Below are 26497 nucleotides of genomic sequence, written 5' to 3'. Positions count from 1 at the left end.
TGGTACTGGCTAAGAGACAGAAAGGAAGATCAGTGGAATAGACTGGGGGCAAGCGACCTCAGCAGGACAGTATATGATAAACCCAAAGATCCCAGCTTTTGGGACAAAAATCCACTATTCGATAAAAACTGCTGGAAAAACTGGAAGACAGTGTGGGAGAGATTAGGTTTGGATCAACACCTCACACCCTACACCAAGATAAATTCAAAATGGGTGAATGACTTAAACATAAAGAAGGAAACCATAAGTAAATTGGGTAAACACAGAATAGTATACATGTCAGACCTTTGGGAGGGCAAAGACTTTAAAACCAAGCAAGACATAGAAAGAATCACAAAATGTAAAATAAATAATTTCGACTACATCAAACTAAAAAGCTTTTGTACAAACAAAACCAATGTAACTAAAATCAGAAGGAAAATAACAAATTAGGAAAAAATCTTCATAGAAACCTCTGACAAAGGCTTAATTACTCATATTTATAATGAGCTAAATCAATTGTACAAAAAATCAAGCCATTCTCCAATTGATAAATGGGCAAGGGACATGGATAGGCAGTTCTCAGATAAAGAAATCAAAGCTATTAATAAGCACATGAAGAAGTGTTCTAAATCTCTTATAATCAGAGAGATGCAAATCAAAACAACTTTGAGGTATCACCTCACACCTAGCAGATTGGCTAATATGACAGCAAAGAAAAGTAATGAATGCTGGAGGGGATGTGGCAAAGTGGGGACACTAATTCATTGCTGGTGGAGTTGTGAACTGATCCAACCATTCTGGAGGGCAATTTGGAACTATGCCCAAAGGGAGACAAAAGAATGTCTACCCTTTGACCCAGCCATAGCACTGCTAGGTCTGTACCCCAAAGAGATAATGGACACAAAGACTTGTACAAAAATATTCATAGCTGCGCTCTTTGTGGTGGCCAAAAATTGGAAAATGAGGGGATGCCCATCAATTGGGGAATGGCTGAGCAAATTGTGGTATATGTTGGTGATGGAATACTATTGTGCTAAAAGGAATAATAAAGTGGAGGAGTTCCATGGAGACTGGAACAACCTCCAGGAAGTGATGCAGAGCGAGAGGAGCAGAACCAGGAGAACATTGTACACAGAGACAAACACACTGTGGTATAATCGAACGTAATGGACTTCTCCATTAGTGGCAGTGTAATGTCCCTGAACAATCTGCAGGGATCTAGGAGAAAAACACTATTCATAAGCAAAGGATAAACTATGGGAGTGGAAACACCGAGGAAAAGCAACTGCCTGACTACAACGGTTGAGGGGACATGACAGAGGAGAGACTCTAAACGAACACTCTAATGCAAATATTAACAACATGGCAATGGGTTCGAATCAAGAACACATGTGATACCCAGTGGTATCACGCGGCGGCTGGGGGGGAGGAAAAGAAAATGATCTTTGTCTTTAATGAATAATGCATGGAAATGATCAAATAAAATACTATAAATTTTTTTAAAAAAGAAAATGATAGTTACAATAATCCACATAATATGGGGGGAAAAAAATCCAGAGAAGAGAAAAAACCCAAGGAGAAGTCAACAATGCCAAGGTCCCTGGAAATCAATTAGGCTCAAGGATCCTTGCTTTGCCTTTTTAGAGAAAAACTCACCGGTGCCACAGAGAGCCTCCATTCTTCTTGGCTTGTGCATCCTAGGTTTCTAGCCCTGCAACATCAGGACCCAAGGCCCCGGGTCCCAGGCAGATGCCTAGGCAGTGCCGCTCCTAGCAGAGCCTCTTCATGCCTTATCTTCCTGTGCTATGATAATTTTCGGAAATCCTCCGGAGGCTGTCCCCTGCGTGCTGTGGATTTCTCTCCATCTTTCTAGTATCTCGGGGCCAAAAGGTACCCCTCGAGTTGTGGTCTCATTCTTGCCACATGATCCACCCAGTTCCTTTTCCCACAGTTCCTCCTCATCTTGTTCATTGTGAATAAGGAGAGGCAAGCACGAGATGTAGGATGTATTGAATTTGTCACTACCGTCGAGAGAGGATGTCTCCCGTGCCGTGTATGCATCAGATCTGGGAAAACGGGCCGGCTGTCCAAACAGTAAAAGCTTCAGCCCACATCCCTGCGTCCCTTATGCACACAGAGCTGGGCCTGATTGAAGCTCCATTTGGGCAAGTTTGTTATTTCAGTCAAATACTAGTGCCCGCCCTTGAAAAGCAATGACCGCGGGGACATGGAGGAGGAAATGACACCGCTAGAATGCCTGAAACTGCATTGGAGCGGAGACCAAATAATCCCTTCCAGGTTTGGTGCCCAACAATAATCCCTTCCAGGTTTGGTGCCCAACATCTGGGAATGCAGCGACCCCAATTATCCATTTACTGAGGGGCAACTTCGGAACACCCCAGAACCCAATTAAGTAGTTATTTAAGCTAACGTGATAGGGCTGTTTACTGGCCACTGGTACAGTGCATAACCTTACACTAGTTTTCTAGCCCTGTCTGCTAACTACATAGCCAGGACACGTATCACATGGTTTAACCAAGTAGTTTAAACAAACTTGATCCCTTTTCAGTCTACAACTTTATTCTGCTAACCAGAGGGAGGTTAATCTTGGCCCATTGGCTTAAGATAAGGAAGGACTTCCTGGCAATGAACACTAACTAAAAGTACAATCCGCAGCCTGAGAGGGGATGAGTTCACTGTCTTTGAAGGTTCCAAACAGAGGAGTCTCATCAGGCATGCCCTGGAGGATTCCTGCTTCCAATGGCGCTCATACCAGGTAAATTAGGACGTTCCTTTCAACTCTAACATTCGATGGTTTTCATTCTACATTTATTTTGTTTTAAACCCTCACCTTCCATTGTGGAATCAATACTCTGTATTGGCTCTAAGGCAGAAGAGTGCTAAGGACTAGGCAAAGGGGCTTAAGTGACTTGCCCAGGGTCACACAGCTAGGAAGTGTCTGAGGCCAGAGTTGAACTTGGGACCTCCTGTCTCTAGGCCTGGCTCTCCATCCACTGAACCACCCAACTGCCCCCTCTACATTTTAAAAAGGAAAATAATAGCACTGTGTTACAGAGCAATGGGCACTATTAAGAAGGAAGTAGAAGAAATAAAATCCCAAGTAAGGAGCCATGTCACTCCCAACAGTAAGAAAAATAATGATGCAAGCTAAGACCTATGTTATCTATTTGGTTTTTACAAGAACCCTGCAGTACTTACTAAAGGCATTTTAATCACCCATTTTACAGATGAGCAAACTGAAGGTCAGAGAGGCCAAGTGATTTGCCTGTCCACGACCAAATGGCTAGTAAATGTCATTCATTGGTGGCATTCAAACCTGGGCTCCTCCTTGACTCCAAGTATAGCACTCTCCACTATTCCACCCTGTAATCACTGTATTGGACACTGTGTTATTTGACTAGAGATTTGGGGTTCTACAATTAAGTTCATTATCATAATTTCTTTAGAATAATCACTTTTTGTTCTATGAATTTTTGTGAAAAAGATTTTGAGACTAGTTTAAGACCACTGAAGGAAAAAAATCAACTGCATTTATTTGCAAAAATTCAGAATGAATTAGAATATATGGGTAACTGCTACACAGATGTACTGAAACTCAACTTCCAAGGCTTGTTTGGAATTCAATTCATCCTTTGAGAGAAGACATACCAGCTCGCATAATTTCATCAACCAGGAGAATGTTTGTAGCAATCACTGTGCTAAAGAAACAGATGACAGATTTAGTAATCACACCAAGCCATCCTTCCTCCCCCTACCAATCTCCAGCTACCCTGGGAACCTCACTCTTCAGTTTTCACAGCCAAAACTAATGAAAGGATTACAAATTGAAAAATATTATCCCTATTTTCTTGTTTAAAGTACCTTTGCTGGCATAAGCTGTGGGCTCTCTCTCACTCTTTTCTCTCTCTCTCTCTCTCTCTCCCTCCCCCTTCTCTCTCTCTTTCTCTCTCCCTCTCTCCCTCTCTCCTCTCTCTCCCTCTCCCTCCCTCTCTCTCTCCTCTCTCTCCCTCTCCCTCCCCCTTCTCTCTCTCTTTCTCTCTCTCTCTCTCTCTTTCTCTCTCCCTCTCCCTCCCCCCCCCTCTCTCCCTCCCCCCTCTCTCTCTTCTCTCTCTCTCCCTCTCTCTCCTTTCCCTCTCTCTCTCTCTCTCTCTCTCTCTCTCTCTCTCTCTCTCTCTCTCTCTCTCTCTCTCTCTCTCTCTCCCCCTTCCTTCTTCTCTATTAACTCCTTCCCCCACTTCCTTTCCATATATAAGTATATATTTGCACATACACATTCATTAGTGATCCAATAATGTAGCTTTTAAAAGACATTCTTAAGATTCTCCCATCAGATTGGAAATATCTCAAGGACAGACACTATTTTTCCCTTTCTTTGTGTCCCCAGGGTTTAGCTTAATGACCAGCACATAAAAGGTGCTTGTTACTGAATGATTAGGGAAATCAAGTTTTCCTCTTAGAGAGGAAAAGAAAATAAAATTACTAAAAAAAGATGGCACAAATAATGAAATATCAAACTTTTTTTAAATACCGCATTTTCTGTTCCTGAATCTAAATTTTCATCTTCCTCATAGTAATTTAACCTTACCAAGAGTGAAGGAGTTGTTTCTTCACACAGTAGTTGTCCCAAATTCCTGATTCTTCTGGTAGTATCGGAGCACCTAGAAATTAAGAGAAAGTCTCTTAATAGTATTTCTAAGTTTTTATGTACTAGCTCTCTTCCAAAAGACTAAAACCATTTATAAATAGTCAAGTATTCTCCCATATAAAATCTGTTGCATTGTGGGGACAGGCCTTAATCTAGAAGGAAAGACAATATTAATGATAAATAGAAGAAAATTAAAGCCTAATTCTGATCACTTTAAATGTGAGTGGATTAAACAACAAAACTATAAAGAATGACAGATTAGATAAGAAAACAAAATAAAGCTGAGAAGCTTGAACAAAATACACTGTGTGAATCCAGAAAACAGAAATTGCAACCGTGCTATGAGACAAAGCAAAAACAAAAATTTACATTAAAAGAAGTAAAAAAGGAAACTACATTATGCTGAAAAGAAGCATAGCAACAATTATCAATTTTTTAATTTATGTGCTTCAGATACTTACAATCTGAAGTCATAAAGGAAAAATAGCTCAATACAAGAAGACAGATAGGAAATACAATAGCGGCAGGAGATTTTAATATCCCTCTCTCAATTTTGGACAAATCCAGCAAACAAAAGGAAAGCTACATATCTGAACCAATTGCTAGAAAAAAAAATTGTTTAAAGACAACATTTTCCTAAATGAAACTGCTAAAAAAACATATAAACTTCTCAGCACCATATGAAACATTTACAAAAACTAACTATGTATTTATTAAGACATACAGATATTGCAATTAAATGACAAAGGCAAAAATAGTAAATCCTTTATAGATCACAATAAATAAAAAAAAAACAATGAATTCAGGGAACACAAACAAAACACAAAGACTCAAACAGTCTTAACAATGAAATCCTAAACAATGAATAAATTAAAGAACAAGTCAAAGGAACAATTAATAATTATAATAAGGAAATGATAATGATAAAAACATACCAAAGTTTGGGGGAGATAATTTACTACATTGCTTTAAAATGAGTTTTTCTAGTAAACATCCAATGATTTTGTTCATAATCATTCCATTTCTATTACCTGTGTTCAAATCTATACCAAAAAGTTTTCCTGTTTCTGCATGTTCTGCCTGAATTTTTACCAGTGTTTCCTGGAGATCAAAGCCAGAATTTTGAGCGAGTACCTTTAAAAGAGAGAAAAAAATACATATATATGTATATATGTATGTATAAATAAATGTCATGATTAAATTAAGTTATTTTCTAGACTATGAAGGATATGTACACAAAAATGCTACCAGAATACTTCTATTTTTCTAAATTTAATTCAGTTCAAAAGGAAATTCATATTTCAAGCTGAAAGAGATAAAGTCCAAGGTTCCATTCAGCTCTAATCACAACATTAAGGGCCTACTATGTGCCAGGGAATATAAAAATAAAAATAAAGAGGGTCAAAAAATCATCAAGGAGTTTTGTATTCTAGGAGAAATTAAGTATTTAGCAGTGTCATGAGAATCCAAAGGAGAAAGAATCTTACAGATACAAAATAAGTACAGAGTAATTTGGTGGGAGGAAGAAAAGATTCATCTAGAAAGAAAGTAGTGTACCTTGAACAATATTTGAAAGAATCAGAATTCTATGAGGCAGAGGGGAAGAGAAAATGTATATCAGGTATAAGAGACAGCCGGAATAAACTATGGAAATAGGAGATGGAATGTCATATGTGAGGAACAGTAAGAAGGCTGATTAAGTTAAACCAAAGACTGTAATGTAATTCTAATTAAGAGTTTTAAAAACCAGAGTAGTATTAATTTTATTCTTTAGGTAATGAGAACCACTTAAGTCTCTTGAACAAGAGAATGACATGGTCAGACCTGAACTTTAGAAATATTAAGTTGTCAGCTAGGTGGAAAATGAATTGGAATGTAAAGAAACTTGAGGTTAGGGGAGCAATTAGGAGACTATTTTAACAGTTGAGGAGAGAGACAAAGAAGGTCTGAGCTAGGGTTGGGTCTATGCAAACAGTCAGAAGAAGACAGAATTGAGGGATGGAGGTAGAAATAGAAAGATCTGGCAACTGATTTGATTTGTGGGTCTCAGGAGTCCATGGCAGAGAGATAATAACTAAACTCAAGGAATTTAATGCGACCTTCAAATTAGATAAGAAGACTGAATACAGGGAGGGACTCCAACAAGTGATCCAGTAAAGGAGATGGAGAAGGAGCAGTCATGCAGGAAGGAGGAAACGTTTAAAAAAAAATAATCCAGAGAAGAGATAAAATCCAAGGAGAGAAGTCAACAATGCCAAAGGCTTCATAGAGATCAAGAAGGACCAGGAATCAGAAATGGCTTAGATTTGTCAATTAATAAGGACAGTAGGAGTATTTCCATGTATATTACAGAATGTAAATAATAAAAATGCAAATCTCTATTACAGAAAGCTTGCTTTTCTTTTTAAGTATAAATAAATTCCAACTTCTCTTGAACCTTTCTTTTGGAATTCTATTCCTAGTCTGTCTCTTTCTCTTACCAAAAAAAATGGAAATAAAATCAACCCTTTAGAATAAGCATAATCAAACAAAACCAGCTCCCATGTTGTCCATCTACAAAAATTCATCACCTCTTTGTCAGGAGTCGCTGGTCCTGTAGGGTCATGGCCAGTCATTTAATTGAGCAGAGTTCAAAGTTGCTTCTGTTTAGACTTTTTCTTTACTGTATAAAATTGTTCTCCTGGTTTTGCTCACTTTACTTTGCATCTGTTTTTACAAGTCTTGCCACGTTTCTCCAAACTAGTCACTTTCGTCATTTCTTACAACAGTGACCCATCATTTTCGTGGGCCACAATTTGTTCAGCCATTCCCCTATCAATTAGTTTTCAGTTCTGTCACTATAAGAGAGCCACTATAAATAGGGGTCTTTTCCCTCGTCCTTCGATCTCTTGAAGGTAAAAGTCTAGAAGTGATGTTGCTGGGTCAGAAGGATGGAACACGTCGGTGGCTTTGGGGCAGAGTTCCAAATTGCTTTCTGGAACAGCCCTTCATTTCCCCAGTAGAGCCCAAGATGAGGGACTCAGCCGAGAGGGTGGGCAAAGGGGGCGATAGAAACAGCTTGAGGAGAAAAGAGTAGATCTGAAACAGCCACCGTGGAGAGGGCAAGAGAGAATTGGTGAAGGAAGAGTAGAAAGGATTGCTTGGAGATGTGCAGGGCCCAGGCGAGATCAGATCCCATCATCGGGCAATATACCCACTCAATGTGGTGGTGAGACTTCCTACAGTAGCAGGAGCCAAGGAGACGCTGGTGAGAGTGATCCAGGGCTGAGGGTGGCCACAGGGTAAGGAGGGATTCAGGAGACCGGGAGCTACTCAGCCTATTAACCAGGGTCAAAACTGGGAAAGGCTGGCAATGGAGCTAGGGCAGGGGTAATGGCCGGAGGGCAAGAGGACCAAGAATGGATTTAAGCAGAGAAAGGCCTGAGGAGAAATGGAATGACAAGTTATAGCTGGATAAAGGAATGAGCATTCCATAACTCACCACTGGGCACGTAGGCAAAAACGGCAATAGAGACTGGTTTATGTGCAGTGGCACAGTCTGGTGCCGAGAGCCGAGGGAGATATAAACTTTAGATACGCCATAGTCCGTTCCAAGGGGCAGCTAGGGGTGCTGGGCATAGAGTGCTGGGCTTGGACTCAGGAAGACTCGTCTCCCCGAGTGCAAATCTGGCCTCTTACTAGCTGTGTGACATTGAGCCAGTCGCTTAATTAATCCTGTTTGTCTGTTTCCTCATATTTAAAATGAGCTGCAGAAGGAATCGGCAAACCACTCCAGTATCTTTACCCAAAAAGCCCAAATGAAGTCATGAAGAGTTGTGTATGGCTGAAAAATAACTGGAAAGCAACACAATAAAAAACCAACTCATGGAAACTGAAGAATTTTAGGCAAAGATCACTATAATACAAAAGATTACATGGTAAGTGCATGAGAGATGAGCAGAACAAAATTCTACATGAAGATGGTGGGTAGCTCTAAAGAACTGTTGGGAATTCAACAAAGAGACAGGGAAAGAACATCTCACTTCTGGGGAATTAGGTGAGCAAAAGCATGACAATGGAGTGCAAGACTGTGTCAGGGAACAGAAAATGGTCCAGTTCTACCAAAGCATAGAGTATCTGTGAAGAACAGTCGCATGAGATAGGAGTGGAAAGATTGGGTGGACGTGAGATTGTGGTGGGTTCTGAATTTGGGACTAAATGTTCAAACTTTACTCAGCATGTAATGGGGGCCAGGAAAGATTTTTGAGCTGAGAAGTGAGAGGACAGCTTCCCTATTCAGATCCTCTCTGGATCAATGAGACCATTGATTTGGTATTTCCCCAATTTGAAACCCCCATGCTTGCTTGCTTGCCCACCCTGTGTGGGACTGATGTGCTCCCATAAATTCCCTGACCAATGAGCTAGAGGCCTTCCTCCTCTTCTCCTGTCTACCTATCATCCTTTGTCCTTGCAAAGAGAACTACCAAACCCACATTTCCTTAATGACATATTTTATTCTTAGCCTTCTCCAAAGTCCCTCCCTGGTGATATGTTGCAGCCTGTTTGCATCCCGCCTTCCCTTCTGCATAATGATCATCTTTTCCTCTCCAGAGACAGTTATCCTGAATGTCTAGCTACCATACAGCAATGCCACTAGAATGCTGATATTAAAAGATGAATCTTTGCTTCTAGGGAAGCTTAGAGTCCACAAAGTGGACCAGATGCCTCATCCTGGTACGGAGGTTGCTCTGGGTTCTCAAAAGCTGTGCCAATAGAGCGTAAGTCCTAGAAGACTGTTCTACCATGCTGGAAAGGCTTCTAGTATAGCCCTGGCCCCAAACTGAGTGTGTTCCAAGGACCAGCCTCACTACAAACAAAAGGCTCTATCATCAGGAGCCTGACCACGATGGCAAACTATGAAGCAAACCAAAATACAAAATGTCTCCCCCTCCTGCATGGCCTTCTTCCAATTTTGAAGTGATGCTGGCAGTGGCAAAAGTAGGGAAGGAGGTTTAGAGGATACTAAGAATCCGTTTGGGGGCCATTTACAACTTTGAATATTGGTACTTTAAATGTGAGGCCCTTGTCAAATGGTATGTCAAAAAATGGGCATACCACCCATGGAGCTGAAACATCAGTCTTGGCATTCTTGCTATCCACAAAACCAGAAGAAAAAAGAAGTTGTAACTAGGAAGAATGGCTCAGAGATACTCCTTTGAGGAGCAAGCAAAGAGAACTGAGGATTAGGTTTTATTATATTCCCAAAGGCAATTAGAAATATTATTCTGCAGAATATTTGATCATCTTGAATTTTTTCAGTTCTCTAGGTGAATATCTGCAAAAAGGCCATCAGGAAAATAATTGCATCTTATGAACTAGCATTAGCGGTAGGGAATGAAGAGAGAGAGAAATTCTACAGAGAAGAGGCTAAAATTCTGCAAATCAAATTATTAAGTACTGGATATCTTTAATGCAAAGGTGGAAAAAGGTCAGAATGATGAGAAATATTTGGGAAAGCATGGCTTTAGGAAGAAGGAAGAAGAGAGATCAAAGACACACTCCACAGAAGCCTTATATCTTTACATTATGAACATTTTCTTCAAGAAAAAGATATGTAGTCTCTGGACATGATGATCACCAATTAATACCACAAAAAGTGAAATGGGTTTTATTTTAACAGTCAGAATATGGCTCATTGATGGAGGAGCTATCTCTGAATTATCTCTCTGTATGCAGTCAGACACTGACTTATCCAAACAAAAAATCTGAATGAGTAAAAAGAAGGAGAAATACATGTCACACAATTGAAACAACTCAATCTTGAAATATTTTTAAAAATAAATGGTTATGAAAGATGGGGAATGAACAACTAAAATTACATCAACAACTAAAATAATTTGATATGGAAGTTTAGCCTATGTAAATTAATCACCACCGTATGAAGACCAAAAGAACACAAAAAGCATCTGATTCAGCAAACATGTGACTGATTTGCCAAGCAGATATCTGACAGCAAAAGATAACACTGGAACAGAAAATAAACTCATTTCTAAGACCTTACAAAAATCTGTGCATAAAGAGAACTAATTTGGCAATGGAATATATATGGAATGTACAAGGTAAATACAAAGTTGTTTTGGGAGCTGCTAATAACGAGGAAGACATAAAAGGACTCATGGGAAGCGGCACTTGAGCTGAGCTTTGAAGGCATCCATGGATTTAAAGAGGTGGAAGTGAGAAGGGAGGGCATTGCAAGAATGTAGAGGCATGGAGACAGGAGATGGAATGTATAAATCATGAAGAGCAAGAAGGAGGCAATTGTCAATTGAACTGGAGTCAGGAGATTCTGGGTTCAAGTCTGACCTTAGATACTTCCTAGCTGTGTGACCTTGGGCAAGTTACTTAGCTCCAGTTGCCTGGTCCTTGTCACTCTTCTGTCTTAGAATTGATACTAAAACAGAAGATAAGGGCTTAATAAAAAAAAGAAGAAGAAGAAGAGCAACAACAACAAGGCCAGTTCAGCTGGGTGCACAGATTAAAGTTGAGTAATAATAATGAGAGATTGGATAAATGCTGGTGTCACTGACAGCGTGAAATCAAGGGGAAAAACAGATTTAGGAGGAAATATAATAAATTTGGTTTTTGACAGGCTGGGTCTGAGGTGACAATAAGACATCCAAGTACCAAAGTCCTGCCAATGCAGATCTAGTTACACTTGTCCTTGAAAAAGAGACCATAAAAGACAGACCCCCACCCCAAGCTTTGCAGAGAAGGGAGACTATGGCTGTGGAACATGCATACTCAATCAGACTCTGGGTATTATTAGTTTTGATGAACTGTTTTTTCTTCTGTTTTTGTTACAAGGCTTACAGGGGAGGACAAGAAAGGATATATTTGAAAATAAATATGATATAACAACAAAAGTTGTCCAAAATTCAGAATTAAGGAAAAAGAAAAGAATAGAACTCTGAAGAGAGGACAGGGCTGGAGAGAAGAGTAGCAGTATAAATAACTGAGTAAAAGCATCAGTCAAATTATTTTTTTAATAAACCCATCCTTTCCATCTGAGCATTGATTCCAAAGTGGAAGAGTGTTAAGGGCTAAGCAATGGGGATTAAGTGACTTGCCCAGGGTCATACAGCTAGTAAGTGTCTGAGACCAGATTTGAACCTAGGACTTTCTATCTCAAGACCTTGCTCCCTATCCACTGAGCCACCCAGCTGCCTCCAGTAGTCAAATTCTTGAACATGAATGCATTTGCCTATGGGAAGAAATCAAAGCACAGATCTTTAGAGACATTCATTTTTTAAAGAGATAGAGAAGAGGATGAGAAGTCATAGAAAGAAGCTGGACTGCCTCTTAAATGACCAAAAAAAGACAAGAAAGTAAATAATGATAGAAAAGTGTTTCAGGAATGAAAGAGGAGAATTGAAGCATCTCTTGTCTAATGGTCTAAATGTAGGTAAGTTAGAAGACTAAGTCATCTATTATTAAGTTGGGGTGTAGGCATGTAGTTGGAGACTCGATAAAATAAAAGACGCAGAATAGTCATTGTGGGGAATGAGATAAGGAGTCTGGAAAAGCAGAGTAGAAAGCTGGTCCAGCAGCCAAAAGGGCCAAACAGAGGCCGTACATCAGTAATCTGTAGACAGTGAAATCAGCTCAGTTTCAAGACTTCTCAAAACACTCAACGATCCAGAAATGGGAACAGAAAAATAACCTGATGATAAAGATTATCCAAGAAGAGAGGCAGTCCAGGAATGGAATAAGGTTGGAGGAACAAGGAATTCCAGAATCATGGCTAGTGATTAGGAGAATAGGTATAGTTTACAATGAGGGTGAAGAGATTTAGGAAGAAAGCAATGGAAAGATAGCACGCTGTGGTCAAAAAGTGGAATTTCAATAGTCCGGATCTCAAAGAAATCACAGGGTCAAGGCGGCAAAGCCTAAGGTGTGACCACACTAGTATGTCGCTAAAGTGATTAGAGAAGATCAATGAAGAACTGTGTGCTCAGATTGTGAAGAAGAACCCTCAGGAAGTGATGAAGAGGGGGATTTCAGAAAAAGCCAGAAAGACCTCGGTGAACTGATACAGAGTGAAACAAGCAGAAGCAGCAGAACACTGTACACAGTAACAGCAATACTGTGGGAAGATCAACTGTGAAGGGCGGACTTAGCTACTCTCAGCAATACAATGATCTGGGACAATTCTAAAGGACTTAAGACAAAGAATGTTAGCCAGCTCCAGACAAAGAACTGTTGGAGTCACAATGCAGATCAAAGCATACAATTTTTTCACTTTATTTGGGTTTTTATTTTGGGGTTCTGGTTTTATGTGATTATTCTCTTACAAAAAATAAACAATATGAAATTATATTTTGCATGATAGCATACGTATAACTCGGATCTAATTGCTTGCCAGCTTTGAGAGGGGGTAGAAAAGAGAGGGAGGGAGACAATTTGGCTCATATAACTTCAGAAAACTTACCTGGAAATTTGGTATTACATGTAATTAGTAAAATAAAATGTCTTTATTTTAAAAAAAAGAAAAGAAAAAAGAAGAAAAACCAGTATGTATCCTGAAGTTAATCAGGATGATGATAGGAAATGGAAGGAAAGGAAGGAAGGAAATGGTTTATTAAGATTTTGTTGTGTGCCAAGCACTGTGCTAAGAGCTTTACAAATATCTCATTTGATAGAGGTAGAGAGGAAAAATAACAAAATTAGCGATCAATTATATAGCACTTTAAAATTCCCAAAGCACTTTCCTCATAATAACAGTGTAAGGTAGGTAGTAGAAGCATTATGATCCTATTTTATAGATGAGGAAATTGAGGCTTCAAGAGTTTAAGAGCTCTGTCCATAGTCACAAAGTAAGGGCAAGAGATGGAATTTGGACTCAGTTATCTTGACTGAAAGTCCAGTAGCCTATCTCCCTCGCCACCCTGCCCAGAGTCAGGTACTAGAGTCATTGAGAAAATAGGAAGGGGAACACAGAGATCTGGAGATGGCAGTATCGATGGAGGGGAAAGGTAGTTAGAGGAATTATACATAATTCCAAAGAGCAAAGGTCACAAAGGAGTGTTGGGAAGAGGAACGGTCTGGAAGCAGCAGTAGGAAGTGTCAGTCCCTCCTCTCAGCCTGGAGTCAGAACACAAGGACAAGAGGAGGCTTCAGTGGAGCCATACAATAGCGACAGGCCCTCAACAGAGTCAGGTTTTTGTTTATTTAAATCATGTGGAATAAACTATTTATTTAACCATTATTTATGGATCAGGATGTAGTAGAGTCTGTCAACAATAGATTTTATGCCTTATTTATTCACTCAGCACACACCCATTACTGCAAGTTCTTGAAGGGAAATTCAAGGCGTTTTTCCCCTTTATCATCTTCTCTTTTGGGGTAAACATGGAGCTCTTCATAGAATAAATCTTAGCCATGTTAATGGGCGTGTGTTATCTTTCGTCCTTGTTGCTGTCCAGTCATTTCAGTCATATCTGACTCTTTGTGATCCCATTTGAAATTTTCTTGGCAAAGATACTGAAATAGTTTGCCATTTCTTTCTCCAGCTCATTTTACAGATAAAGCAACCGAGACAAACAGGATTAAGTGACTGGCCCACGGTGACACAGCTAGTAAGTGTCTGGGGCCAGATGTGGACTCAGAAAGAGGGCACTCTATCCACTGCACCACCTCGCTGCCCCAATGAATTATCTAGAAGACTACTATTTATTGTTCCTGCTGTTTGGGGGGGGGGGAGTTCAGTCTCTGACTTGGGGCTTTGTAAATAATGCGTCGTTTTTGCAGCAGTTAGAATAAAGGGGAGCTATTTTACTTGATTTTCTAGTAAAGTCTGAATTCAGGCTCAAATAGTAAGTCCGAAGTGGGGGGCGGGGAGGGGGGGGCAATATGTTCTTCTGTGGTGGTTTGAGTCCAGATTGTGGCAAAGAAGGTTTTTTCTTTCTCTTGTTATGCAAAAGAAATTCGGCATCTCTTTTTTTCTATTGAAATGAAAAGAACATGTCAAGTCCTGGCTGTCCCTGACAAATCTGGACTAGTACCCGAGGGCACAGGAGAGGAGGCTCAACACCCTGAACCCTTAGAGAAAGCTTAGACAACAGCGGATAACAGTTCTATGGTTACCAATACCCTCTCAGATTGAGCCCTTCATTAGGAAAATTTCCAATGCTATTAGCTAAGAAGCCTCCCAGGGGAGAAATTATCCTCCCTCACAAACCTCCTCAAAACGTTCACAGCTATCACCACACAATTTCCCCCATTTGGGAAGCAAAAGATCTGCAAATGAAGAGGGAGATTGTGAGTAAACGCAGGCGGCATATTTTGACGATGCCGGCTACTACAGGCCTCTGTGATAACTTGAGCATCTCTCTAACCACCTCTCCGTGGACCAATCGGATGGATGGGCACCTTTGGAATGATGAGCAATGCATCCGCAAAGGCCTGGACTCCGAGGCGGGCTCTCCCTTTAATATTGAATTTGTGCTTGACAAGAGCTTCAGATATTGCCACTTCAACGGCACCGGCCCCCGGAACGACACAGCCTGTTGGAAAGGAAAAGAAAAGATTGACAGTCATACCAAGCAGAAAAAATATAAAAGAAAGCAATTAGCGTAGTCAAGTGTGCGCTAGTGCCCGCAGATAGCTGAATGGTATTTAAATACGCACAGAAATCTGACAAGTAAAAGCTTCACAGCTCCGTGATTACTAGGTTGCCTCATGGAGCTCTAAAGGTAGATGTGGTTACATAATTAAGCCTGGCTCAGACAAGGCACCTTGAGCAGAACCTCTCGCTCGCTCTGGCTTCGTGGTTTATTCCCCGGCTAATCGCAGAGGCCAAAGGAAACATCCACGAGCTCTTTTTCTCTGTGATTAAGCTTCAGAGAGCCTCCTATTTACTCCCTTCCCTCCCACTCTCTCGCAGCAAGAGAGCAGAGAAGTTTTTGGGTGGTCCGTTTTGACTCAACTTCTGATTTGGGATGATTTGTGAAGCAAACTTCTTAATAAGTGGTCGCCAAGGCAGCCCCGGTAGTGAAAAAGACCCTGTGTGGGGAGCCGGAGACCGAGCGCCGGGCCTGGCCCCGAGCCACGACTTCTCCAAACTTTCCTCTTTCTATAAAATGGAGACAATAACACTATCTCTCTGGAGAGCTGTAACAATCAAATGAGAGTCAGTCTGGAAGAGGGTTTTGAGAAAAAATGAAAAATTGCAATAAAAAATTAAAATATGCTCTTGTGCCTTTCATCGTTACACACTCATTTTAAAAGGAGTCTATCATGAAAACAGAAAGTACGTCTTTTAGCTGGGAATCTGCCTATAGAAACTGTTATGAAATAAGCAGAGTTCTAGGATCCGATGAGATCATGGAAGGTCTCGTGCATTAGGGGCAGGGACTGGACCTGTGGTTTCTGCGCCATAGAGCACTGGTGGACAAAGAAATACCTTCTCCCAATGCACTCTCTCCAAACTTGTGATCTTAGACGGTATTGAGTAAGAAAGTTTTAAGAGGTCTCCTAGCCAGCACACATCAGAGACAGGACTTGAACCTAGTTCTTCCTGGCCTGGAGACTGGCTCCCTCTACTGCGTCTCACTGCCTCTCAGGTTTGTTCTCACTTTGACCAAACCCACAGGGAACTTACGATCATCCAGAGCGTTTTTGACAGCCCGCAGCCCGTCTCGGATGGCATCCTTGATCTGTGTGAGCGTGTGCTTATTGGGCCCCTTGATCAGCAGGGTCACCGAGCGAGGGTTGTCGCACTTCTCGATAAAGGTGAACTTTTCTTCCCCCTGAAGAACCCCCAAGAGGCCACAAATGTCCCTCCACGTGGTTATGAAATAGACCCTCAGACATACACAAATCCATGGCAGCCCCCTTGTGGGCAGATCCTGGGGGCTCCCCACAGCCCCCGCCCCCCAGCAGCCTTGGGCCCTCGTGCACAGACACAGCTGCGATGTACAGGAATAAGCTATAAAAGGTGATTCCGGCACAACTTGACGGTTTGGGGATCAGTATCACTAATTTACAAACATTTTTTAAAATACTTACTAAAGTGTACTCATAAACAAGCCCAGCGTGGCCCAGACATTCTGGAGTGAGGTCATCAAGGGAATTCATAGCAATCCCACCACAAGCAAGAGTCAGCCTGAAATGGATTTTACCAAAGTTTTAGTTAATTCTAGAAAGCTGTTAAAAATGTTCTAATTGAGGGGGCAACTACGAGGCTCAGTGGATTGTCAGCCAGGCCTAGAGACGGGAGGTCTTGGGTTCAAATTTAGCCTCAGCTACTTCCTTGTTGTGTGACCCTGGGCAAGTCACTTAACCCCCATTGCCTAGCCCTTATTGCTCTTCTGCCTTAGAACCAATGCACAGTACTGGTTTTAAAAGAGAAAATAATTACTGGTTTAAAAAATATTCTAGTTGTCTGAAAATTGCACTGCTAATAAGGCAGCATTGCCACAATACTTTAAAATTCCACTTTAAGGAGAAGGTAGAGGCCAAGTGGCAAAGGAGCTAGAAGAAAGACAGTCAGCCTCTACCCTCCACCACCAACAGTTCCTCCAAACAGATCTAGAAAATGCACCAGACCAGATCATATCATGATTTTTAAATCCAAGGAAAAAATCATGTCATTTTTCACCCTAAGTTAACAAAAGAAGGTTGCCAGAGAAATCTGCAGACCCTGCGGATGGGTCTGGCCAGAAACTGTAGCACAGAGCACTCCAGTGTGAGGAGAAGCTATTCACCAGGAGAAGAAGAGGTCTCATGTCCAGCACAGAAGGGCCAACATTTTAGACATAAAGTAAATTAGGGGAACATAAAATGGTTTGCCTGGCAGATCTGTGGAGAAGGGAAGAATTTATGACCAAACAAGAGAGGGAGAGTATTACAAGATGTAAAATGAATGATTTTGACTATATTAAAAAGTTCTCGTGCATATAAAATTAATGTAACCAAGATAAGAAGGGAAACAACAAACTGGGGAAAATGTATAACAAATTTCTCTAATAAAGTTCTCATTTCTCAAATATATAAAGGCCTAAGTCAGATTTGACAAATGGTCAAAGGATTATGAATAGGCAGTTTTCAGATGAAAAAATCAAAGCTATCAATAATAAGAAAAAATGTACTAAATCCCTCTTGATTAGAGAAGCGTAAATTTAAACTATTCTAAGGTACCACCTCACACCTATCAGATTGGCCAGTGTGACAGAAAAGGAAAGTGATAAAGTTTGGAGGGGATGAGACAAAATTGGGACACTGATGCATTGTTGGTAGAGTTGTGAACTGATCCAATCATTCTGGAAGACAAATTTACATTATGCCCAAAGGGTTATAAAATAATGCATATCCTTTGATCCAGTAATACTACTATTAGGTCTGTATCCCAAAGAGATTTTTTGAAAGCGGGGTAAAGGACCTACTTGTACAAAAATAGTTATAGCTATTCTTTCAATAGTGGCAAAGAATTAAAAATTGAAGGGATGCCTATCAATTGGGGAATTGTTGATAAATTGTGGTATATGATGGTGAGGAAAGACTAGTGTGCTGTAAGGAACTATGAACAGGATGATTTCAGAAAGATTGGAAAGACCTTCATGGACTTATGCAGAGTGAAATAAACAGAACCAGGAAAACAGTGTATAAAATAACAACAATATTGTGATAGAGTTTGCTACTCTTAGCAAAACAAAGAATCCAGGACAATTCTGAGGGACTTAAATGCTATCCACCTCCAGAGAAAGAACTGTTAGAATAAGAATCCAGATGGAAGTATGCAATTTTTCACTTTAGTTTTTTTTTTTTTGGGGGGGGGGGTTAGTCTTATATGAGTATTCTCTTACTACAAAATAGAAATAGGTTTTGCATGATAATACATATATAACCTAGATCAAACTGCTTTCCATCTCTAGGAGAGGGGAGGGAAAGTAGGGCAGCAGACAGTGTGGATCTTTTAACTTCAAAAAACTTAAGGTGGAAAATTGTTACTACATATAATTGGGAAAATATCTTTTTTTTTTTAAAGGCCTAAATTTTTATAGGGTGCAGAAGAGGTACAAACTGGTAGTTCTATTGCTTACCACCCAGATCCTGTTCACAGATCCAGAGGTGACTGAAGGGGGAATATAAGGTTAGGGGTGGCATTCTGAGTGAGAACTGGTAGTTCTGGTAGTGGGTCCTAGGTTATATAATAAACAAGAAACAAATCCAGAAGCAAACAACAACTATGTGTCTAGGATACAAGAGGAGGGCAGAATCTCAGTTCCAGGCTCCAGCTCAGACTGAAGTATACAGTGGAATAACCAGGGCATGAATCCTAGGCCAAAAGGCAGCCTTCAGCTCTGACACCCTGAACCTGTATTGGATATAGCAGTAGTCTTTTGGAACTCCAGATGGGGTCAATACATAGACCTACTCATACCCCCATGTCGGGAACTTGCAGAGCTCAGACCAGGAAGGGTAGAAATCAAACTTTGTCCTGGAACAGATCCCTCTGGGAGCACTGCAAACCTGCAGGTCTCCAGCCTCCTGAAATCCCAAAATGAGATAATATTCAGTAATAGCCTAAAGAAGCAATAGCAGGACCAACACTGGTCCTCCCTCCAGAAGTATTTAGAACCTGGCCCTAACAAAGCCCAAAGTCAGGCTGGAAGAACAAGCAAACAAAATAAAACAACAATAAAAATCCCACCATAAAGAGCTATTATGGTAAGAGGGTCACTCAAGACATAAACCTAGAAGAAGAAAATTACTCCAAAACACCCACAAACAAAGACTCAAAGGAAAACACCACGTGGAGACAAATTCAACTAGAATTCCTAAAAAAGATAAAGCAAGAATTTTTAAATGTTAAAAATATGGATACATATAATTCATTAAAGGACCAGAGGAGAAAATTGAAAAGAAATGAGTTATGGAAGAAAAAAATGGAAAGGGAATCAATAGCATGGCACAGGAGGTACAAAGCTTTGCCCAAGCAATAATAATCCCTGAAAACAAAGAAAATATGAAGCATTTCATAGCAAAAACAAATTACATGGAAAAAGTTCAAGAGAGATAATTTAAAAATCATTGGACTACCTGAAAGCCATAATCAAAAAAGGAATCTACACATCATATTTCAAGAATCATAAAAGATGAAAACCCATAATATCTCTTAAAACCAGAAGGAAAAGTGGAAAAAGAATCCACCAACCACTTCTGGATAGAAACCCTAAAATGAAAACACCTAGCCAAAATTCAGAGCTTCTAGGTCAAAATAAAAATAGTGCAAGTAGTCAGAAATAAAGAATTCAAGTGGTGAGGAACTATAGCCCCAGAACACACATGAGTTAACAGTCACTCCTTTAACATAGCAAAAAACTTGTGATAAGATTCTAGAAGGCAAAGGCTTACAAGTAGGAATAATAACTTACCTCATAAAATTCCATGTAATCCTACAGGGGCAAATGGATATTTAATGAAATTGATGATTCTAAACATTTTTGATGACAAGACTAGAGCTGAGTAGAAACTTTAAAGTTCAAATTCAGGAGTCAAGGGAAACTTTTAAAAAGTAAATATAAATAAATGATCATAAGAGATTAAACAAGAATAAACTTTTTACATTCTAATATAGAGAGATGAGACCTCTGTCTTCTCTGAACCATCTCATCATCAGAAGTCATAGAGAAGTCTAATAAATGGGCTGAAAGTGGTTCTGTTATGTCTTGATCTTTTTTTTTAACCCTTATCTTCAATATTGGAATCAATAGTCAAAGTCAAAGTACTGGTTCCAAGGCAAAAAAGTGATAAGGACTAGGCAATGGGGGTTAAGTGACTTGCCCAGGATCACAAAGCTAGGAAGTGTCTGAGGCCAGATTTGAACTCAGGACCTCCTATCTCCAGGCCTGGCTCTCTATCCACTCAGCCACTTAGCAGTCCCTATCTTGATAATCCTAAAAGATGAATAGAAAGAGATAAAAATATAAATTTTTTCCTAAGTACTTGACTGTATCCCATAAATTTTGATATAGTGTCTCTTCATTGTCATTCTCCTTAACGAAATTTTTTATTGTTTCTATAATTTGCTCTTTGGCCAACCCCTTTTTTAGAATTATATTTTAACTTCCAATTAAATTTTTACTTATCTTTTCATGAACCCTTATTGATTATAATTTTTATTGCACTATGATCTAAAAGAGATACATTATTATTTCTGCTTTTTTGCATTTGGTTGTGAAGATTTTATGCCCTGATACATGGTCAGTTTTTTTTATAGGTTCCACATTCTGCTGAAAAGAAGGAGTATTCCTTTATATTCTCATTCAATTTTCTCCAGAGATCTATTAGTTCTAACTTTTCAAAAATTTCATTCACCTCCTTCACTTCTTTATTATTAATTTTTATTTTATTTATCTAGACCTGAGAGGGGGAAGCTGAGATCCCCCACTAGTATAATTTTACTGTCTATTTCTCCATAAGCTCATTTAACTTCACTTTTGAAAATCTGGGGGCTATACCATTTGGTGCATATATATTTAGTATTGTGAAGATTAAATTTAACTCTCCCATGATTATAACAATGAAATTAATTAACTCTCCCCTGATTGTGAAGATTAAATTGTAACCCCTGCCTATTTTTAGATTTTAATCACCAAAAGTGTAAATAATTAAAATACTTAGAAGTTGAGTATGGAGATCTGCCCATTTTTAGATCTAATCACCAAAAGTGTAAACATCCCATTTAATCATTGAGTGGGAGGTCTGTGACCTATGTGTGCAATAGTGAGTGATGAATCAGAATCAACTGACTTCCTTCTGGGCAGTCCTAGAGCAGAACATCAACTGTGATTGGTAGGCGTAAAATTAGGGGAAGACACAGGAAGTGACACAAAAGAAAATGTCTTTGAAAGGGATGACAACTTCCTGGAAGAATTCAGTTCAATTCTTCATGCTTTTGAGTCGAGGCTGATGAAGAAGGGTAGAAGGATCTGCTGACTGGACCTGAGACCCTGTTCCTTTAGACTGACATGTGATGAATGAAAAGCTGACTCTTAACTGCTGGATATTCGAAAGAGACTAACCTCAGGAGAGACCTATCCTCTTGAAAGAGACTCCCTGCATCCCCAGGACCTTGGCTACAAGGGCCAAGGCCCCTCCAGTTAAGAACTAACTCTCCCTGCTCAGGGACCAGGAGTAAATTATTTAGTGTTTAGGTTAGATATCTTACCTTATCCTCTCTCTGATTTCTTACTTCACTCTTTCTATATTTTGTAAAGAAATTATAAATAAAATATCTTTGGAATTAATTAAATTCCTGGAGACCACACTCTTAAATAATCAAGTCCAACCCTTTTAAAATTAACCCTATTTCCCCTTTACAGTATTGATATTACTTTGTTGTCTGTGGTATCTTTTATCAATATGTAATCCTTATCTCTTTTAATTAGATCAATTTTTGCTTTAGCTTTGTCTAAATCCATGATTGCTACTCCTGTTTAAACTTCAGATGAAGCACAATAGCAATACCATAAAGACAAACAACTCTGAAAGATTTAGGAACTCCAATTAGTTTAATGACCACCCAAAATTACAGAGGACTCAGTATAAAACATGCTACCCATCTCCTTATAGAAAGGTGAAGGAGAGGCAGTGAGGTAGTATAGTGGATAGAGCATCAGGCCTGGATTCACATCTGGCCTCAGACACTTCCTAGCTGTGTGACCCTGTCCAAGTCACTTAACCCATTTTCCAAGCCCTTGCCTATCTGTCTTAGAGTACTAAGACAGAAATTAAGGGTTTTTAGAAAAAGGTGAAGGACTCATAGTACAGAATGAGACATATTTTTTTGGACACGGTCACTGCAGGAATTTATTTTACTTAATTATATGTGTTTGTAAACAAAGGTTTGGGGGGTCAGAAAAGGCAGATATTTTACTTATTAAAAAATAAAATTTAGGGGGCAGCTGGATGCTTTTTGTGGTTTGAGAGTCAAGCCCAGAGACAGGAGGTCCTGGGTTCAAATTTGACCTCATACACTTCCTAGCTGTGTGATCCTGGGCAAGTCACTTAACCCCGATTGCCTAGCCCTTACCACTCTTCTGCCTAGCTTACTACTATTCAGAACCCTTTTATAGAACTCTGGTTATAACAATATAATAATTTGTTCTTACCTGGATTAAATAACTTTTGAGCAATTACATTTTTATAGAAATGATGTCTAATGAATGAGCTAAAATAAGTACACAAAAGTGCAAAACAATTTCAGCTCCCAGGGCTGAATTATTATTTAGAATGTATGATTCTTTTATCTACATACTAAGCTCACCGTTCCATATTTCTTCTTTTAGCTCTTCGAAGAGCCACAATGCCTTCTTTTGCAAGGACATCTAAGGAAAATGGATCAATGCCCTGTAATCAAATACATATAGAAATAACAAGAAGGAATTAAGCATTCTCTATTACCAAGTTAAATGTAACAAGCATTTAATTATAAATACTTACATGTTTCAAATGTCATTCTCACCTTCTGATTAAGAACAATAAATCCTTTATTTCCACCTTCACAGACTTCTCTTTTCAGTTTTATTATTTTGTTTACTCTATCTTCAATAAATTGTCTTTCAGCTTTTACCAATTTCTCTCTCTCTTCTGCAGTCTTATAGAAAAAGCCAGAGTTTACCTCTCTAAAAGAACAAAGAGAGTATGTGAATGCATACACAATAGTAAACAAGCAAATGTAAGAAAAAAAGGAAGAATGAAAAGACTTTAAATATGTAGGGGGAAGAGAAACACTACTTTAAGAAAGAAAAAAACTACATTTGTCTACATTGTTATAAAGAAAAAACAACACTCTTACGTTTTTTCATACTCCAGTGATACATTGCAAGTAAGAATAAAAGCATCTTCAACTCTTTTCTTCATATCAGGATGACGAGCACCATGGTCTAAAACTAGCCCTCTGATCAACCTGGTAAAATAATTCAGAGTTCTTTCTTTTCTATTCTAGGAGATCACACACTAAATACATGATGATGTGGAAGAGAAGGAGGAAGAAGGTTGGGGGGGGAGGTAAGATCTCACATTTATAAAGCAATTCTGATGTATCAAAGATTTTACATGTATTTACATATCATTTAATTCTCAAGACAAGGTCCTGAGGAAGGCTTGTGTGCATGTTATTATTTCTGTTTTTCTAGTCCTGGAAGAGGCCAGAGATGATCCAGTCTGACCCCTCATTTTTCAGATGAAGAAACTAAGGCCTAGAGAAGACTTGCTCAAGATCATGCATATCATAAATTGCAGAGACAAACCTAGATTCTCTGACTTCATAGCTGAGTGGCTAAGAAACGAGAGGCAGGCCTTGAACTCTAATCTTTCAGCTCTCAGGGCAGAGTTCTTGCCATCAGTTCTATCCATGACATGATTGCTACACCCTCTGCATCCAACTTCAAACCTAACATCCACTTGGCACAGTTTTTATACAATACAATGGCATTGTTTCACTTCAAAATCTGTAATTTGTCAGTCTGTGTGCTCCCTTCTCTGATTCAGATCGTCATCTTTCCATAAAAGTTGCTATAGCCAAAAAAATGCACTGCTATGGGCCAATCCCAGGATGAACTGTTCTAGACTTTTTTTTAAACTCTTACCTTCTATCTTAGAATCAATACTGTGTATTAGTTCCAAGGCAGAAGAGCAGTAAGAAGAGGCAATGGGGGTCAAGTGACTTGCCCAGGGTCACCCAATTAGGAAATGTCTGAGGTCAGATTTGAACCCAGGACCTCCCATCTCTAGGCCTGTCCCTCTTAATCCATTGAGTCCCCTAGCTTCCCCTACTCTAGTCTTTAAAAGGCTGCTTCTCAAGTGACAGACAGCCCATCACCAGGTCTCTGGTTGGTAAAGGCTTGTTAGAGTAACACAGAGTCCACAATAACTCACTGACACCTCCAGGCCACAATAAGGCATTCAAGAAGGATCTAAGTTGATTGTGACAAACTAAAATCAAGCATGTGCTGTTATTTTTAAATATCTGCTCAAAATCATTGGGAAATTTCTAAATTATTGATGTTCAAACTCCTACCTATATGTAAAAACAATTTGGCTTAATGGAATATTAGCAAAAGACATTTCTAACATTCAGTATAAATTGTCAAGTTAACTGAAGCTAAGTTGAAGGCAATTGTCTAAATCTCATATTGGCCACATGTTGTATAACTTACGTTGTGTCAGTTTCTGACTTATGCTTCATCTCCATTATCTCGACCATGAAAAGGTCAATAGGAAAACCTGGTCTTCTAATGGCTAGAAGAGACTCTACCACAGCCTGTATTAATAGAAATTAATACAATCATGAAATAATTTGGACTCTTAAATCAAAACCCATTGTCCCAATTATTCTCTTATTTTGCCTCCAAATTACAAGTTAGATGTAAAAGTGCTGGACCCAATGGGCCAAACCCAAAGGTCGTCTTTCAGAATTAGAAGGGGTCTTAGGGATCATTTGCTCCAGTATCTTCAACTGGAGCTCTGAAACTGGGACCATTGTGAATCATCCAGTGTCATACATTAAGTTAAGAGCAGATCCAGGATTAAGATCCAGGCTGAGTGACTCGTAATTCAGTGTTCCTTTCATTAGAGTGTACTAACTCTCCCAGAAATGATCCAAAAGTTTGATTTGGAGAAAGGTGACCCCTTAAAATATAATCTGATAAATAGCAGGAGATAAGAGAATAAGAAACATTTTAATGATCCCCTAAAATGTAACTGGTCTAAAATAGTCTACAGTCTTAGAAACAACAAGAGATAAGAATAGGAGAAATATTTTTTAATAGCTGACAAAAAATGTTGAAAAAGAATAGTTGGTTAAGAATTTATCCAGTCCTCTTTAACAATAATTGGAGTTGCCAGAGCAGTCTACATGTGTATCCTAGTTCACTTGGCAGATATAATAGCATACAGGAAAGGAAACCATTAAGCTACTATAGCTTGAGAATGATTTTACTTTAAGATCATACAACTTCCTTTGCTCTGACTACATCCTCACCAAGAAATCTGACCTTAATTTGTAATATCACAAGATCATGGGATTTAGAACTGCAAAGGATTTTAGAGATCATAAAATTCAACTGTTCCATTTTACATTTCAGTGTTTTGTCCATTTCAACAAATGGACTTTTCTTCTGAGGAAAAAATATGCTGAGAAACCCACACTGGAAGAGTATTCCACTTTTTATTTCTTTAGTGAAGATTCTAGTTCTTATTTCTCAACATAAATTAGCAAATTTAAATGTGGGTCTGTAAATGAACCTCATGTGTCTGGTTAGCAAAAATTAATTAATTAAATTAATATATTGGATTCTTCCATCCTAGGTGAAAAACCTCAAGATTCTTTATATGGAAATCTAAGAATCTGACAATGCACTCAGAGTGACTCCACCAAAGTACACCCAACCCGATATATTCAACTTTCAAAGAACAAAAACTTTTCTAAATTGTGGACATTCACAACTACATCATTACCCATTATTAGATACTCTCCATGGGTCCATAATCACATGGAGTACTGCAAAAGCAGTTTCCTTAACTAACAGAGTATATTTAAGTCATTTACCCATTTGTGCTTTTGCACAAATGATTTTAGCTGCCTAGCAGTCATAGCTATGGGCAGTGGGTATGTAGATGCGTGGTATGCAACTGGACATCCTCTCCCTCCTAACACCCATTAACATGAATATCTAGATTTGATTTACTGAAATTTCTTTTGCTGATTACAATGGTCTAAACTTCTATCTTTCCTATTCCCCTTACCATTCCCAGATCTGTTTCCCCCTCTCCATCTATCCCCTCATTCTGGCTTCATTTCCCTTT

At 39.2% G+C, this 26497-nt stretch overlaps 1 protein-coding gene across 2 annotated transcripts in view; it reads right to left on the bottom strand.

Annotated features, from left to right (window-relative positions):
• The window catches only part of CCT6B (chaperonin containing TCP1 subunit 6B), a 72735-nt gene that overhangs the window by 24205 nt on the left and 22033 nt on the right, over positions 1 to 26497 (bottom strand). The window contains exons 6-15 of one of the 2 annotated variants that reach the window (XM_001367903.4): positions 24850 to 24953; positions 23487 to 23597; positions 23154 to 23313; positions 22956 to 23038; positions 16694 to 16790; positions 16287 to 16434; positions 15056 to 15189; positions 5680 to 5782; positions 4589 to 4661; positions 3512 to 3701 (exon numbers count right to left, since the gene is read on the bottom strand). In XM_001367903.4, the coding sequence (XP_001367940.4) occupies positions 3629 to 3701; positions 4589 to 4661; positions 5680 to 5782; positions 15056 to 15189; positions 16287 to 16434; positions 16694 to 16790; positions 22956 to 23038; positions 23154 to 23313; positions 23487 to 23597; positions 24850 to 24953 (1086 nt within the window). In that variant the 3' untranslated portion in view covers positions 3512 to 3628. Of the gene's footprint in view, positions 1 to 3511; positions 3702 to 4588; positions 4662 to 5679; positions 5783 to 15055; positions 15190 to 16286; positions 16435 to 16693; positions 16791 to 22955; positions 23039 to 23153; positions 23314 to 23486; positions 23598 to 24849; positions 24954 to 26497 lie in introns of those variants that run through there. The other variant, XM_056819459.1, reaches the window with a different exon arrangement.

This window comes from Monodelphis domestica, chromosome 2 (genome assembly GCF_027887165.1).
Source record: "Monodelphis domestica isolate mMonDom1 chromosome 2, mMonDom1.pri, whole genome shotgun sequence".
Classification (NCBI taxonomy): Eukaryota; Metazoa; Chordata; class Mammalia; order Didelphimorphia; family Didelphidae; genus Monodelphis; species Monodelphis domestica.
The sequence above is the reverse complement of the archived record's forward strand: the minus strand, read 5'-3'. Positions and strand labels throughout refer to the sequence as shown.